Here is a 17,178-nt window from a genome sequence, read left to right as displayed (position 1 = left end):
TTTTCAATAGTTTCCCTACCACTGAAGTTAGACTCACAGGCCTGTAATTTCCTGCTTTTTTTCCCCCTTATTTGCCGCTTTGAATAATTGCACCATATTAGCTGTCCTCGAGCACCTCTTCTGTGGTCTGAGAAGATTTGAACATTTATTTTCAGAGCCTCTGCAATCTCTTCCCTTGCCCCCCCCCCCCCCCCCCCCCCCCCCCCCCCCATAGCAGCCTGGGATACATCTGGGCTGGTTTAGCTCAGTTGGCAGGACAGCTTGTTTGTGAAAGGGTTCCGTCTTGCTGAGGTTATTCATGCAGGTCCCACCTGCTCAACCTTGCCCCTTGCCTAAGGTGTGGTGATCCTCAAGTTAAATCATCAGCTCTCCCTTTCAAAGGGAAATGCGGCCTCTGGTCACCTGGGACTACGACTTTACCTTTTGGGTGGCACGGTAACACAGTGGTTAGCGCTGTTGCTTCACAGCTCAAGGGTCCATTGTTCGATTCCCGAGTCTGCAGGTTGTCCTCATGTCTGCGTGGGTTTCCTCCGGGTGCTCCAGTTTCCTCCCACAGTCCAAAGACATGCAGGTTAAGTGGATTGGCCATGCTAAATTGCCCTTAGTTGTCCAAAAGGTTTAGGTGGTGTAACTGGGTTATGGAGATAGGGTGGAGGTGTGGGCTTAAGTGTAGGGTACTCTTTCCAAGGGCCGGTGCAGACTTGATGGGCCGAATGGCCTCCTTCTGCATTGTAAATTCTATGATCTCACCTGGACACATCCATTTTTAAGCTTTGTAAAACTGTTAATACTTCCTCCTTATCTGTAAATGTGTTCAAGTACATCATAGTCCTCCTCCCTGATTTCCTTCTCCATAGTGAACACAGATGCAAAGTACTCAATTAAAACCTCCCCTATGTCTTCCGGCTCCACAGATTGCTACATTGGTCCATAATGGGCCCTACTCTTTCCCTGGTCTTCCACTTGCCCTTACTACTTGGAAAACACCTTTGGATTTTCACTTATTTTATTCGCCAGTGTTTTTTTTTCATGTCCCCTCTTTACTCTTCTCTTTTTTTTAAGTAACCCCCCTGCACTCTATACTCAGGCTTCTGATGTTTTGAGCCTTTGTTATCTGTCATAAGCCTCCCTTTTTTCTTATCCAATCCTGGATATCCCTTGACATTCCATGTTCTCTGCACTTGTTCCTCCCACCCTTCATTTTTGTGGGAGCATGCTGGCCCTGTGTGTGCTCTTTTTCCATTTTGAATGAATCCCACTGCTCTGATGTAAATTTTCCCAGTAGACCTTTGCCAGATCCAGTTTTATCCTATTAAGATTGACCTTCCCCAATTCAAAACTCTCATTTCCAGCCCACCTTTTTCCCTTTCCACAACTTCTTTAAATCCTACTGAGTTATAGTCACAAAATGCCCCCCCACTGAAACTTCCACCGACTTGTCTGGTTTCATTCACTAAAACTGCCCCTTCTCTTGTTGGACTTTCTATGTAATGGTACAAAAAGCTCTCCTGGATGTATTTTAAGAATTCTGCCCCTCTAAGTCTGTCACACTTTATATTGGGGAATTTGAAATCCCCGGCTATTACTGCTGTATTTTCTTGCATTTCTCAGAGGTGGGTCTATATATATGCCCTTCCAACTCTCTTTTAACTCTTAGTTAAAAGACTCTTCACTTAATGTACATTTAAAGTGGCGAAAACAATGTACATTTAAAGTGGAGAAAACAACTTACCCACTACTGTACCAAGTGTGTCGGGAGCACTCTGCCCTGCTGGTCCCCACAGGTCAGCTCCTGTAGCTGTAACTTTTATTATCTATGTTCTTCACGTCATTTACATAGATTGATTTTATTTGCTAACGCCGCCACCCCCACATTCCCAATTAAGCCAATCACTCTGTTCCAGACTGTGCTGCTTAGGCCCCCTTGCTTTTATGCTATTCCCAAATTCCGAGTGATGACTCGGCTGCCCCAAATCTGGTTATTAGTACCTATTCAAAAACAAATGCTTGCAACTGATTGACAGTTAACTGCCACTGGCAGGTAGGTTCTGTTACCAGAATATCTAAAATTCTAAGTTTAAGTCAAACTGTTAAACTAGGCTTCAGTTTTTTGACAAATTCCACTTGCCAATACTTGCCAGAACTTCTCACTCTCTCCAAATTAAACATGGGCAAAAAAGCAGTGTTACACAGGTACGGTGAGAATGGCTGTCCTGGACACAAGGCAGCATCTGACCAAATGTGGCGTCAAGAATTGAAGTTCATGTAAATCGAGGGTAAAGCTCTCCATTGGCCATACCTAGCACAGAGGAAGAAGATGGTTACAGTTTTTGGAGCGCAGTCACCTCAGACACAGGATATTGCTGTAGGTGTTCGTCAAATAAATGTTCTGAGCCCAAGATTAATGATTTATCCAGTCAGGATGTTAGCTAACTACAATGCACAACTCCATTCGCTATTGCTGTCTGTTAACTCACAAGTAGCAACTCTAGGCAACTGTTAAGTGGCAAGTAATATTCACTTGGGACACGTGCCAAGCAATGACTAACTTCAAAAAGACAGCCTAACCACCTCTCAACATTTGATAGAATTTACAGTGCAGCAGGAGGCCATTCAGCCCATCGAGTCTGCACCGACTCTTGGAAAGAGCACTCTACCCAAGGTCAACACCTCCACCCTATCCCCATAACCCTGTAACCCCACCCAACACTAAGGTCAATTTAGCATGGCCAATCCACCTAACCTGCACAATTTTTGGACTGTGGGAGGAAACCGGAACACCCGGAGGAAACTCACGCGCACACGGGGAGGATGTGCAGACTCCGCACAGACAGTGAACCAAGCCGGAATCGAACCTGGGACCCTGGAGCTGTGAAGCAATTGTGCTATCCACAATGCGACCGTGCTGCATTTCAATCGCTTAATGCCCACAGTCAACATCCTGGGGACCATCATTAATCAAATCTGAACTAGACTTGGCACAAGAGATCATCAGTGAAAGACTGTATTCTGAGTGGCTCAACTTCTCTCAAGCCTTCTATAGGGTGCAAGTCAGAAGTGCTTGAATATACCAACTACATCAACCAAAAAATCTCACCTTGCCAGTCAAAGCAGCCTGGATCCCATCCACTCTCAAGGACTCTACCATCCTGGCCCCATGGCTACAGTGTGTACTGTATACAACTTGCTTGATAGCAGTTAGGCAAGGGTTCTTTGCCAGATTTTTCCACACACTTGATCTCTGCCACCTACAAGGATGGACAACAGGAGCATGGAATGCCACCTCTTCAAAATTACTCATCAATCTATTACAAATGTTCTTCATTTTTTCTCTGTCAGAATCCTGGAACTACCTCCCAAACAGCACTGCATACCATCACCATACAGATCACCAGTTCAAGAAGGTGACTCACCAGCACCTTCTCTGGCAGTTGGGATAAACAATAAATGCTGGCCTCAATAGTATTACCCACCTCATGTGAATTAATTTTTTCAAAGTCTGCAGAAAGTGAAAATTTGCGCATTAGCAATATTAAGGGATCATTAAACATCGCTTAGAGTATCACAAATCTGGCAACCTCGGGACCTAGTCCAGATTGAATTTTGGCCAGATATAAATCAACGCTTTAATTCAGTGAAAGGGGACTCGGAAAAACCAACTGACGATTGCAAAAAACTTAGGTTATTTGCCATGTTGCTGCTGATATTAATTTACTTATGCATTGGATTTAATAACTCTTGATTGCCTCCCCCACTTCCCTACATCGACACATTGGTCAAAATAAGAAAAAATCAATCAAACTGAAATGTTATAATATCCTGCAGTTGTAACTAAACCATTTTTTTATTCATTCAAGATTATACAGTACACTTTAATAACTCCATCATAGAAGTCATAAAATCCCTACAGTGCAGAAGAAGGCCATTCAGCCCATCTTGTCTGTATTGACCCTCTGAAAGAGTACCCTACGTAGGCACACTCCCCTGCCTGATCCCCATAACCCCACCTAACCTGCATATCTCTGCACACCAAGGGGCAATTTTTTTTAGCATGGTCAATTCACCTAATCTGAACCTCTCCAGACTGAGCGGAAACCTGCGCACCCAGACAAAATCAACCATGATACTGGGAGAACATGCCTCCAGACTGTCACCCAAGGCCGAAATTGAACCTGGGTCCCTGGTAATGTGAAGCAACTTGCACCAGTTGCAAGAAGGCAGCCAGTGCCCGTGGAGCTTAAAGACCTTTTGGCAATTCAAGTGCAATGATTGAATTGAAGTCAATGAGCTTCTACTCGAGTGGCCTTAATGGCATCAAAACTGTGCTGCAGCAGGAATAGACATGTCCTGATCCCAAATACACAGCTAAATATTCTACCTTGTTGGATTGTGCAAGAGTCTTTTGTTCTCCCTGGGTGAGTTCTGTAGTCTCTGCCACATTAGCACTGGGTTGGGTGGGATCGAGGTTCACTTCAGCATGCAAAGCTGATCAGTATCTTGGGAGATGGCGGCATACTGATAATGTTGCTGGGCTAGTGTCCCAGAGACCCAGCTAATAATCTTGGGACATGGGTCAAATTCCATCCCTGTTGCTGGTGGAATTTGAATTCAGTTGATAAATCTGGAATATAAAGCTAGTCTCAGATGACCATGAAACTTGAAACTATCATCGATTGTTGTAAAAACCCAGCATGTCCTTTAGGAAAGGGAATCAGCCATCTTTATCCAGGCTGCCTACAGGCCACAACAATGTAGTTGATTTTTAACTGCCGTCTGAAATGGAATAACAAACCACTCGGTTCAAGGACAAGTAGGGATGAACAGCAAATACTGGCCTTTCCAGCAACATCCACATCACATGAAAAAAAGAGGAAAAAACAATTAACTCTGCAACTCCCTGAACTATTCTAAGCTAGGTCATGTGGTGTCAAGGTTCACTCGAGCATGGGAGGGCAAAGATGTAATTGACACTGCCGGTTTTCAGATACAGTTCCTCGAATTAGACTATCTGTGTAAACCAAATATACTGATCAGAAATTAATACAATAAGTAGTGTTCCCAAACAGTTGTGCATAACTTTCTCACGATAATAGGCTGTTATGCTTAACATTTGAATTGTCTAATGATTTGAAGTCCTATATAATCAAAGTAGAAATAAAGCGCTCTGAATAAATTTTGGTAATTTGATTGAGTTGACTGTAATTCCAACGTCTGAAACTGTCTTTTTAGTGCATAACTGCATTTTTTTGTATTTAGGATGAAAACTATGAGCATATTGAGGCAGCAGAGATGGCAAAAGTGGAAAACAATGTCAGTGGTGCAATGGATTGGATGAACAGTAGAATGATTGCACAAAATAAGCAGATGCCATTCCAGGACCCTATTGTGAAGGCAGCTGAGATAAGGGATAAGCTAACGGTAAGCAGAAAGAAATAATCTACTTTTGACTCTAATCAAAATTCTTTTGGAACGACATAGGATCTGAAGTATTAGCAAGTTTGGCTTTCCATTGAATCATGTGTCTTATAATAACTTAAGAGCACAGTTATCCAAAAAATTGATTGTTTGTGTTAAGTGTGATAAATGAGGTTGTTCAGCTGCAGACACAAACTACTACATCTATAAAACCATAAGGTTCAGAAAGAGGTTATTCAGCCCACTGTGCATGTGCCAACTGACAAAAGAAACTGTCTGCTCATTTTAATCCCATTTTCCAGGACCTGGTCTGTAGCCTAGCGGGTTACAGCGCTTCAGGTGCAGATCCAGGTACCTTTTAAATGAGTTGAGCATTTCAGCCTCAACCACCAAATTTGACAGTGAATTCCAGAGGCCCACCACCCTCTGGGTGAAAACGTTTTCTCGTCTTGTCAGCTCTAATCGTTCTAACAATCACAAATCTACGCCTCCTGGTAATTAACCCTTCAGCTAGGGGAGACGGCCCTTCCTGTCCACTCTCTCTCGGCCCCTCATAATTTTGTACACCTCAATTAGCTCACTCCTTAGCCTCCTCTGTTCTAAGGAAAACAACTTGAACCTACCCAATCTCTCCCCATAGCTGTAATTTTCAAGTCTTGGATTATGATATAGTAGCCAGGAATGTAAACCTGGCTAAAATGAAGTGAAGATTGGGATCTTTCTGGTTACAAAGTATTTGGGAAAGTTAGAGATTGGAAGTGAGGCAGTAACGATCTAAAGTAGTTCCAGCACTGACTGGAAAAGGAAGATATTTATATTTTCTAATTCATGTTGCTGGGTGTGTACTTTAGCCACCAGCTTTTGGAAGGAAAGGAGCAAATGTTTTAAAGATGAAAAAAACAGTAGTGCAAAGGGATAAGCTCAATTATTGGAAAAATAGGTTATGGAAAAAATGGGGAGCAATTTCTGAAATGCACACAAGACAATTTTCTTGACCAGTATGCTTCCAACCCAATGGAAAAAGAAGTGATCACAATATCATTAAGAGTGGTTAGGAAAAAGGATCCGCATTACAAGCCTACATTTATCATAAATCTCTTTCCTGGTTTCATTTCAAGGTGTAATGTAACAAAGTTTCAAATGAAATGAAAATCGCTTATTGTCACGAGTAGGCTTCAATGAAGTTACTGTGGAAAGCCCCTAGTTGCCACATTCTGGCGCCTGTTCGGGGAGGCTGGTCCGGGAATTGAACCGTGCTGCTGGCTTGCCTTGGTCTGCTTTCAAAGCCAGCGATTTAGCCCAGTGTGCTAATGAAGTCACTGATGAAGACAGTACAAACAAAATGGTACTATTTTAAAAGGTGCCTAAATAGTGACCTAGAAGCACACCGATGCAAACCTTTCAAACTGGTAGGACAAGCTGAAATGATTGGTAAAGCATACAGAATTTTTGTCTTTATAAATGGGGACATACGCCTCGGGTGGAATATTGTTGCCATTTTTGGGGGGATCTTTTTATTGGTTTTTTCAAAATTATATACATTGCTGTTCATTTTCATTCATTGGACAGTCACAAAGGTTCCTTCATAGGTTTCACTATTTACAGTCTGTTGCCGTCTGGCTGGCTCAGCCTACAATCCCCCCTATCTCTTTTTCTTCTCTCTTTCCCCCCCCCCCCCCCCCCCGCCTTTTTTCAATGCTGTTCTCCATTTTTTTTCTTGCTGGGTTGTGCTACCTCGCCCCCCCCCCCCCCCCCCCCCCCAAGCCAGTCCCTGGTCCTCCCTCGCTTTCCTCTTTCGATCTTGTCCTGGCTATTTCCTCCTGGCTATTTATTAATTTATGTGTTGGCCGCAAACCGGCCTTGGAACAGCCGGGTAAATGACTCCCATGTTTTGTGGAAGTCCTCTTCCGACCCACGGATGGTGAATTTGATTTTCACCATTTGGAGAAATTCTGATAGGTCGGCCAGCCAGTCTGCAGCTTTAGGTGGTGCAGCTGATTGCCAACCAAGCAGGGTTCTACAGCGGCCGTTCAGGGAGGCAAAGGCAAGGGCATATGCCCTCCTCCCCATGAAGAGATCTGGCTGGTCTGATATCCCGAAGACCGCCACTTTCGGGCATGGCTCCACCCTCATCTCCACCGCTTTGGACATTGCCTTGCAGAAGGCTGTCCAGTACCCAGCAAGTCTGGTGCAAGACCAGAACATGTGGTTGGCTGGACCTCCTTGGCACCGTTCGCATCTATCCTCCACCTCCCGGGGAGAACCTGCTCATTCGGGTTCTGTCAAGTGGGCTCTATGTACCACTTTTAGCTGCGTTAGGTTGAGCCTCGCGTATGTGGAGGTAGAGTTGACCTGTTCAGTGCTTCGCTCCAGAATCCCCACCCTATTTCAAAGCCCAAGACTTCCTCCCAATTCCTCCTTGTCGTGTCCAGTTCGGTGTCAGCCCTCTCTAGCAGTCGTTCGTACATGTCACTACAGTTCCCTCTGCCTGGGATGTCTGCATCCAGTAGCTCTTCTAATATATTGTTGCCAATTCTGGCCATTACACTTTAGGAAGGATGTTAAAATCTTGGCAAGGATGTAGATGAGGTTCTCTAGAATGGAGCAGCGATTAGTGTGGAGACAATAACTTGGGTATTTTCCTTGGGGAGTAGAGACGGTTAAGAGGGTTTTTAATAAGAGTATTCAAAATCATGAAAGATTTTGAAAAAATAACTAGGTGAAACCGTTTGGAATGGCAGGAAGGTCATGAACTAGAGATACCAATTTTAAGTTAATTGGCACAAAAAAACAAGAAATTACAACTTTCAAAAGATCATTGAATAAATCCTCCAAAATGAAATTTGCAGGCTATAGTCTGACTAATTTGAATAGCTGGTGCAGACACTGCTGAATGATCACCTGTGCTGTAATATTCAATGATTTTGATTTGAGCCGTATACATTACATAATATTACATAAGATTAATATTAAATGAACACCAGGAGAATCCATTAATTGCAACTGTCCTAGTAACAGGATTTGAGGAGTTTTTAAATTCACAATGTACCCATTCATCTAGGAACTGGAGACAACTTGTGACCCGATCATTAACCAAACAAAGCCCCAAGTGGAGCCACTTCCTGAAAAAGAAGAGAAAGCCAATGGACCATTTAATCAGGAAGAAACTGATCCAAAGCCTGATTCTAATGCTGCAGCTGGAGACAACACCAAACAGCAAAAGCCAATGGAAAACCAGGGCACAGGAATGGAAGTGGATTGAATACAGCTTATTTACTTTTGTATATTTAAAAAAAGATGTTCTTTGTGCCCATCACATGAGACTACAGTTTCTGTTGTATGTCTAGCGTAGTGGCACATTCGATTATTCTCAAATGTACCTAGTTGTGTCATTAGTATTAAAATGGTTGAAACAAGAATCCTGCAAAATTGATTTAAATGTAGCAGTGCTGTTAGATGCCGATCTATATTCTACATCTTTGAGTGTTTCTATCCAATTTACAAGCACTTGAACAATCACTAGCTTTTCTGCAACTCTACTTAACGCCTTAAATTATTTCCTCTGAATTGGCATCACATGTTAGGTCAGATGCACCATATTAAATTCAAAGCAACAGAGTCAAGGAAACTAGTGTTTGAATATAGCTGATTTATTACAAAAACACGAGTGTTTTTGGGGTCTACTTCATTCAGTAACTTCCCCCATCCAATATGCAAATATCTGTGCAATCAAGCATCCTTTTTGTATTGCTGGTGAATTATATCCTCCAGTAAATATATTATATACAAGTCAATGTCTGAAGAACTACAGGGGCATCCATATTCCCCATCCCTCAAAACTATAAAACATTGCACTGTAATAAAGAAAAATACATGTAACTGAGTCATTTCCTTGTCAATATAGCAATACCGTTGCATAAAATGGCCAGAAAATCTCCATGTAGGTTAGATGGTGATTTGTGTGAATTCTATCATGTCAAACAGATAGTTGGAGAATGATGAACTTGTTTGTTCAAACAATGCTGTTGTAAAATGTCTCAACTTTGCAGAGACAACACAAAACAGTCTGCTTGTGCCCAGGACATTGGTTGCTTATAAATTATCTTTTGTTCTTTGAATTTACAGATGGGTATTATTTTCGTAACACAATATTGAAATGATCTGTTAAGCTTGATACTTTTGCTAAATTGGTTGTGCTTTGTAGATTGTGATACTTTAGCACTTCTGGAATGCACTTGATCTGTTACCCATTAATAAATCCAAAGTGAGGGGCATTCTATGTGGTAACTATCAATATTGGTTTTGCTAATTCTGTGTAGTGGGCAGTGGCCAAGACAAGTACGACAGCACTCCTAAATGAATCCCTCCGATTCCAAATTTCAGCTCTGCAGGTATGAAAATGAAATGCCTATGGATTATCAAGAAAGGTGTACTGAATTTTTTTTTTTTTTTTTTTTTGTGAAGTGATTAGAGGTGGATGTAGCATCTTAATGTTGTCCAAGAATAAATGCAGTTGGCCTTGAGTTAACTTGAGTGGACCCCTAGAAAACTGAGGCAATCTTTTCATTTAAAATGCTTGTAGTTCCATTGGACTCATGAAGATTTTGTGTTGGGCTTGTGTAAATTTCATCCCTAAGCAATAAATAGCCGGTTACTGAAATGGTCACTGGTACTGTAAAATTGCAATACTGATACAATAATTATGACTGAATATTTCACGTTTTGGGCAAACAAATGCTAAACAAGAATGAGAATTGGTGCTAGATCTGTCCCAATGCATATTCAGTTTGAAATAGAAAATGCTCTTTAGATGCTTCTACTTTCCTGTAACTGATCAATACATTTACTCAAACAAGGTCAACGGAGTCAAATTATGGTATGGAGAAAAGCAGTGCTTTATAGTCATAAAGCTTTCTTTCCTTTCCCTCCTGCAGCAAAGTTCAGCTTTAGCTGAGACAACTGCATACCAAGTAAACATGCGTTCTCTAGAGTGGTGGGGGAGTAGAATTGTGGGGTGAATATTCATAAATGAGGTCGTGACCTGTTGGAGTAGAAAATTTCCATATCTGTGCATCACCCCTTGGTCCCATTAGTCTTGTTAGATCCTTGTAAGTGTAGCAAGAGTTGTGGTTCAGAAGTGAGATCAATAAGTCTCAAACATTATCATCACAAGGACTGGTTCAAGGAAAATTATACTTTAATATCTGACGTTTTGGAGTGAAAATAAGTAGCCTTCATTGCCTGGCAGAGCAACCCAAAGTCTCAACTCAAGGTAGCATTCCATCAGCTAAAGGTAAAGGACATATGGGAAGAGAGTTTAAAAGATTCAACACCATGAAATGCTGATCATCATGACATGCAAAGCTTTTTTGAAGTCCTGATCAAAGGCCAAATAAACAAAATCCCCATCTTTTCACAGGAGGGTGAGAAGATACCATCAATCAAATGCAGGAAATAAGATTTTAAATAACTCAACCATGAATCCACAGTAGGCTGACCATTAGATATAGGAACAGAATTAGGCCATTCAGCCTATAGAGTCTGCTCTGCCATTTGATTATGGTTGATATGTTTCGCATCCCCATTCTCCTGCCTTCTCCCCATAACCCCTGACCCCCTTATTACTCAAGTCATCCCTTTATTAATCAAGAACACCAGATTTATGCTTGATGTGCTGTTTGCCAACCAAGAGCTGGAAGTTGGAATTAGACAAAATAGTTTTTAGTACATAAGAACTAGGAGGAGTAGGCAATTTAGCCTCTTGGCCTACCCGTTCTCACCTTTAACCCCATTAATTAAAAATGTACTCGCTGTCCAAGCAATACACCGCACTCTGGGTAGTGAATCCACAGATTTGCGACCTTTGGGAGTAGATTCTCCTCATCTGTTTTAAATCAATTCGGATATGAAGTGTGAAGAGCACAGAGGCCACAAAATCCTTGAAGTGCAGTTGAGAATATTTTTAGCCAGCATGTAAACAGCCGAAAGAAAGTTGCTGTAGTTCTAGATTAGTTTTAGGAAGTGAAGCTGGGCAAGTGGATAAAGTAGTAGAGGGGATGCATTTTGGAGATGGTGAGTAATATAGTTTTAGTATCATTGTGGAAAAGGACAAAAAGGGAAGAAATTTTCTAATTTTGGGGGAAACAAAGCTGAGAGATGAGCTGGCAAGAGTGGACTGGATACAGCCATAGGAAAAAGTGTCAAATCAATGAGAGCCATTCAAAAGGTGAAATTCTTCAGACAGGTCAAGATAGAGCAGAAAAAAATACATTAATACTAAAGAAAGCCAGAAAGTACAACAGTGAAGAAAATGGAAATTAGGAAAGCAAAGCATACAAAACATATTGGCAGGTTAAAAATTCTAAAATGTTCCACCAATCCATTAAGAGCAAGAGAACTAGTGAAAACCTAGGGGCTATCAGATGTACATGGTAACTTGTGGGTTGATTCAGAAGATGTGGGAGGGTTGTCAATGAGTACTTTGTCTCTATGCTAAGGGAAGGGATGATGCAAACATTCTATTCGGAAAAATATTCGATACAACAAGCATAATGAGAGTGGAGGGATTGGCACCTTGAAGGTGAATATATCACCAGGGCCGGATGGATTGTATCCCAGGCTGTTGAAGGAAGCAAGGGTGGAAACTGCAGATGCTCTTAGGATCATTTTCCAATCCTCACTGAGTACAGGCAATGACCCAGAGGATTGAGGTCAGTGAATGTAGCATAATTTCAAACAGGTGTGAGTGATAGGTCAGGAAACTATAAACCCAGCAGTCTGACCAGTGGTGGACAAATTATTAGAAACTATTCTGCAAGACAGGATAAACTGTCACTTGGACACGATCAGGGATGGTCAGCATGGTTTTGTTCGGAGGAAGATTGTGTCTGAGGAAATAACAAGAATAATTGAGGGTAATACAGTGAACGTAGTCTACATGGATTTCATTGAGGTATTTGGCAACGTCCCACATGGTAGATTGGTCAGAAAAGTAAGTTCTCATGGGCTACAGGGGAAGGTGGCTGGTTGGATTCAAAATAGGCTCAGTCACAGGAAACAGCAACAGCCGATGGGATATTTTTATGAATGGGAAACAGGTTCTGGTGGTGTTCCACATGGCTCCGTGTTAGCACCGTTGTATAAATGACTTATAATAATCTTTATTAGTGTCACAAGTAGTTACTGTGAAAATCCCCTCTTCACCAAACTCCAGTGTCTGTTCGGGAACACTGGGAGAATTCAGAATAAACAATTCATCTAACAAGTATGTCTTTCAGGACTTGTGGGGGGAAACTGGAGTGCCCAGAGGAAACCCATGCAGACCGCTGCACAGTGACCCAAGCTGGGAATCAATCCCGGATCCCTGGTGCTGTGAAGCAACAGTGCTAACCACTGTGCTACAGTGCCACCGATAGACTTGAATGTGGGAGGCGTGATTAGGAAATTTGCGGATGACACAAAAATTGTGTAGTTGATATTGATAGTCACAGATGACCACAGACTGCTTTATCCTTTGGTGGTGATTTAATCTAAAGATCACACCTGAGGCAAGGCGCAACATTGAAAAGGCAGGCCCTCATAAATAACCTTAACCAGTATAGAAATGGAACCCGCGTTGTTGGTCTCACTCTGCATCACAACCCAGCTGTCCAGCCAACTGAGCTAAACCAGTATTGAATACAAAAGTAGGGTTGCGATGATGAAACTATATTAAAAAGCTAGTTAGGCCACCATTGGAAATTTGTGTACAGTTCTAGTCACCACAGTACAGGAAGGGCATAATTGCTCTGGGGAGAGTGTAGAGGAGATTTAAAAGAATGTTGCCAGGACTTGAATATTGCAGCTATAAAGAGCAAGTCAATAGGCTAGAGTTTTTCTTAGAAAAGGAGGCTAAAGAGTGATTTAATTGAGGTGTACAAAATTATGAGGGGTTCTAGATAGGATAGACAGGAAAAACCGGTTTCCCCTAGCTGAGGGTGCAATAACTTAAGGCATAGATTTCGGGTGATTGGTAGAAAGATTAGAGGGAACATGAGGAAAAATAGTTTCACCCAGAGGGTGGTGGGTGAATTGGTGCTTGAGACTGAAATGCTCAGCCCAAGGGTACGTGGATTGCATCTGAAGTGTTGTAACCTACAAAGACCAGGTTCTGGAAAGTGAGATTAAAATGAGTGGCTAGTTTCTTTTTTCTCTTTGAGTGGCTAGTACAGACATGATGGGCTGAATGGCCTCCTGCAATTCATTGACCTGACCAAAGTATTAGTCTCAATAAATCGCAAGACTATGGGATTGTGCATAAAAGTTTTTGATGACCCAAGAAGCTTCAACAAAAACTTGCATATTGCTTTATGATGAGTGAGTTACATGGACATTTGAATATTCTATAATTTAAACATTAAAATACATTTCTAATATATGGCAGAAGAACAAAATACATTTCTGATATATGGGCAGAAGCACAAAGTGTATGGATTTCGGAGAGGTGCTATTTGGCAGTAGAACATCAACATTTTTAATTTAGCTTTTATTTGACATAGGCAGATCTAGGTTTGAAATGTTGTTGGGATCATCTACATTGGTGTACAATGCTAAATATTCTGGAACTGTGATCTTGGAGCAATCTATATTCTGGAACCATTTGACCTTGGAGCAATCTTCATTCAGTATGCTCAGGAAGCATAAAAACATTTAAAGAGAATTATTCCATGGTGGTTTCTTAGCCTCAGTTGTTGTGTTGGGTGTTCTGGATCCGTGGAACATACAAGTCACCAACACTTGAAATAGTGCAACACTATTTTATTGAATCATTAACTGTTGTAACATACTCTGACTGGGTTAACACGATACTAGCTTTAACTAAAGACCTTTGCCTTGTCCTAACCAGTCGATGCACTCAGCACATGGTGAATGTCTGTGCTGCAGGCTGTGAACTCCGTCCCAGCTAGCTGCAGCTCGAATGAGCGGGAACTCTAATGCCCCCTGTCTTTATAGTGCGTGTGCTGTAACTGGTGATTGGCTGCGGTGTTGTGTGTGTTGATTGGTCCCACTATGTGTCCATCAGTGTGTCTGCACCATGATATGCTGGTGTATATTATGACATCAGTATTTTGATTAACATTAAGAACTTGCATTTACATATGGGCTGGAGCAGGGGGAAGTGTTTAGATACATGCAGGTTTGAGATTTTGCCAGGAAGGAGATACAGAGCTTCCCGATGGAGCCGGCCTCCACATTGCTTGAGAAGGTGCTGACGACAGGGGGACTGGAGAAGCGTGTAGTGTCAGCGGTTTACGGAGCTATTTTGGAAGAGGAGAAGGCACCACTGGAAGGGATCAAAGCAAAGTGGGAGGAAGAGTTGGGAGAGGATATTGAGGAGGGGTTCTGGTGTGAGGTGCTCCGGAGAGTGAATGCCTCCACCTCCTGCGCAAGGTTGGGGCTGATACAGCTGAAGGTGGTATACAGAGCACACCAAGGGCGAGGATGAGCCGATTCTTTGGAGGAGTAGAAGATGTGTGTGAACGTTGCGCGGGGGGGGGGGGGGGGGGCGGCACTAATCACATAAGTTTTAGTCCTGTCCAAAGCTAGAGGATTACTGAAAGGAGGTTTTTAGGGCAATTTCTAAAGTGGTGCACGTGAAACTGGACCCAGGCCCCCGTGTGGCCATATTCGGGGTGTCGGACCAGCCAGGGTTGGAAACGGGTGCAGAGGCAGATGTAGCCTTCGCCTCGTTGATCGCCCGAAGGTGGATCCTGATGGGATGGCGAGCAACTTCACCCTGTGCCCTGGCATGGCGGGGGTCTTGTTGGAATTCTTGACTCTTGAGAAGGTTAAGTTTGAATTGAGGGGTTCTACAATTCATGGGCATTATTCATCATGCATTTTCAAGAACTGGATAACATCGAACATTAGTTGGGGGGGGGGGGGGGGTGGGTGTGATGAATGTGATATAAAATAGTTACTTTAGAGATACTAGTTAATGTAATGTAGAAATAAGCCACTTTGATTCTGGCAGTTAGGGACAAAGGGATTTGAGACCGCATGGAAAAAGCAGGAAGAGGTGTGTCTATGAGAGTGATGCTGCATTGATAGGGGCCAGAGAAAGGGATTGGAAGTGAGCCAATCAGAATAGATCAAACAGGTCAGGAGGGACATAGGCTGACCTATGGGCGTCGAGTATGTGAAACTTGATACCATTTGAATTGATTTTGCAGAGATCCTTTTGTCTCTTTGTTCAGTCGCTTTCTGGAGTGTAAGAGGCTGGATGTCTCTTATGTTTCTGTAAGATGAATTAAGCTTGCAAGCTAAATAAATAACTTCTTTTTACGTGCGAATCCATCTCAACTTTTATTGAGGCCAGACTGACAGAGAAAGAAATTTGGGAATCAACATTTGGTGCCGAAAACCGGGATTTCTCAGGGCGATCCTGATCCAACTGCGAAATCAGAATTAGACTGATTATGAACAGGAGGATGGGGAACAAAGGGCCCTCAATGTAGAACTGAAAAATGACCGCGCATTGATTGTTCCCCTCTTCTTATCGTCTGATTAGTCTGGTCACTCGCGGTTGGCACAGAAAGACCGCCTCGACGAAATCACAGGTCAGTCTGGGGATTAGCATTTTAATTGATGGGATTTCATAGAGTTAATTCGGCTGGGGTAGGCTGTATTGTTGATGTAACATTTAAAATATAAATGGTTCAACTTTATTTGTGAGTTAATTCGGCTGGTGTAGGCTGTATTGTTGATGTAACATTTAAAATATAAATGGTTCAACTTTATTTGTGAGTTAATTCGGTTGGGTTACGTTATGAGAGGTAGATGTAACATTTGAAATTGAAAATGGTTCACCTCTATATGTCTGTGTGTTAAAAATATAGTTGATTAAGCTAAAATTTTCTCTTTGGACTGTAGTGGCGAAAAAACGCAGTCCCAAGGACTAGTTGAGATTATGGGAAATTCCTTGGATAGCACAAATGATCCAGGCATGCCACTGCAAATATTATGTGATAAGTATCCGGACAAAGCGAAGGATTTTAGAAAATTGTCAGCACAGTTAAGAACTAAAATGGGAGATGAATGGCCACTAGGGGGAACCAAAGACCTAGAAATGGTTAAGAAAATCCAGGGACAAATATGGAGAAAAAATCAAGGTATGAAAACTAAAGAATTAATTGGATTATGGAGGCAATATTGTCAAGAGGAAAAAGATAAGATCATGTTGTCCAGCTGGCAGGATAACGCCCTTAAAATTGGGATTTCAATTAGTGAACAGGGTAACCTAAAAACATTACAGATCTTGAAAAAGGAATGTGCATTTAAAAAAAGAGCAAATAGAGACAGGAAGGACCCGGGTCACACGAGACGAACTACGTAGTTCAATGGCTGGCCTTGAATTGACAGAAGAAAAATTCAATAATTTGGAAAAGTCAGTAAAAGTTCCGTCTGCACCCATAGTATGGTCTGCGCTCATTCCAGAACCACCAGAGTACAATAATATATACCCAGCCATTGCTCCCCAGATTTCAAATATGCCAGAAACTCAAGCCCTTTGGGTGATAGTGTGGGTCCTGATTTACCAACTTCACAACCGAAAGAGCAAAAGGACCTCTGTCCCACAAGTCCAGTTAGCTCTCGGACAAGATCTCGGACAGCGAGAGAGGGGCTTGACGCTCACCAGAAACAATTAAGCATATCACCTAAGTCTCCCCAAACTAAGGAGAAATCACAAGATTTGGGAACAAAGAAAGCTGAAACAACTTCGTT

The 17,178-nt window shown here is 42.2% G+C and overlaps 1 protein-coding gene across 1 annotated transcript in view; it reads left to right on the top strand.

Annotated features, from left to right (window-relative positions):
* Positions 1-9,709, top strand: part of hspa4l (heat shock protein 4 like) — a 119,677-nt gene extending 109,968 nt beyond the window's left edge. Inside the window, exons 18-19 of the mRNA XM_072495675.1 lie at positions 5,257-5,418; positions 8,477-9,709. Coding sequence (XP_072351776.1) covers positions 5,257-5,418; positions 8,477-8,677 — 363 coding nt within the window. The 3' untranslated portion in view covers positions 8,678-9,709. The remainder of the gene's footprint in view (positions 1-5,256; positions 5,419-8,476) is intronic.
* Positions 9,710-17,178: the final 7,469 nt, after the last annotated feature.

Source organism: Scyliorhinus torazame, chromosome 3 (assembly GCF_047496885.1).
Source record: "Scyliorhinus torazame isolate Kashiwa2021f chromosome 3, sScyTor2.1, whole genome shotgun sequence".
Classification (NCBI taxonomy): domain Eukaryota; kingdom Metazoa; phylum Chordata; class Chondrichthyes; order Carcharhiniformes; family Scyliorhinidae; genus Scyliorhinus; species Scyliorhinus torazame.
Note: the sequence above shows the minus strand (reverse complement) of the source record. Positions and strands in the feature narration are given on the sequence as shown.